Here is a 540-nt window from a genome sequence, read left to right on the forward strand (position 1 = left end):
GCTGTGCGGGGGTAGGGGTAGTATTAGTGTTTGGCCAGTTTTGGGTGGTGGGGGCGTTCCTTCGGGCCATACACTGACAGGGGGAGGAGTTTGGAGAAGGGAACAATCGAGGAGAAAGCAGCAGATTTGGACATTTCTCCGTTCCTCTCACTTTCCGGGATCAGTTTTGTTCTCCTCGATTGTTCGCTTCTCCAAACTCCTCCCCCTTCTGTGAATAACCCGTCTGATTGGGTGTTTCTGGTCCTTGGACTCTCATCTGACACGTGTCCCCTCCCCCGTTCCTCACCTGACGTCCTCGCCGGTCTCGCTGTCGGGGACGCTGCTGGGAACAGGAAATAACTTGTTTATTGGTGTTTATGGCGACAATCTGCTCCTGAATACACACATCGGCGTACGGCACATTACCCCCATATCGCCTCCTATACCAGAGCGTCCCATCTCCCGGAGAACCGCTGACCTCAGCCAATCCATGGACACAACAAACAATCTAACAGACGCCGGGGCCCTTATCAGTCCAACAACCACAACGAGACCTCGTTA

The 540-nt window shown here is 53.9% G+C and overlaps 1 protein-coding gene across 1 annotated transcript in view; it reads right to left on the minus strand.

Annotated features, from left to right (window-relative positions):
• Positions 1-268: 268 nt before the first annotated feature.
• Positions 269-540, minus strand: part of LOC108803787 (ATP-binding cassette sub-family C member 8-like) — a gene marked incomplete at its 5' end in the record, with an annotated part of 19458 nt that continues 19186 nt past the window's right edge. The window contains one exon of the mRNA XM_018575587.1: positions 269-322. Within this exon, the coding sequence (XP_018431089.1) occupies positions 283-322 (40 nt within the window). The remainder of the gene's footprint in view (positions 323-540) is intronic.

The sequence above is a fragment of the Nanorana parkeri genome, unplaced genomic scaffold (assembly GCF_000935625.1).
Source record: "Nanorana parkeri isolate BGI_ZX_2015 unplaced genomic scaffold, ASM93562v1 scaffold4204, whole genome shotgun sequence".
NCBI classification, from domain to species: domain Eukaryota; kingdom Metazoa; phylum Chordata; class Amphibia; order Anura; family Dicroglossidae; genus Nanorana; species Nanorana parkeri.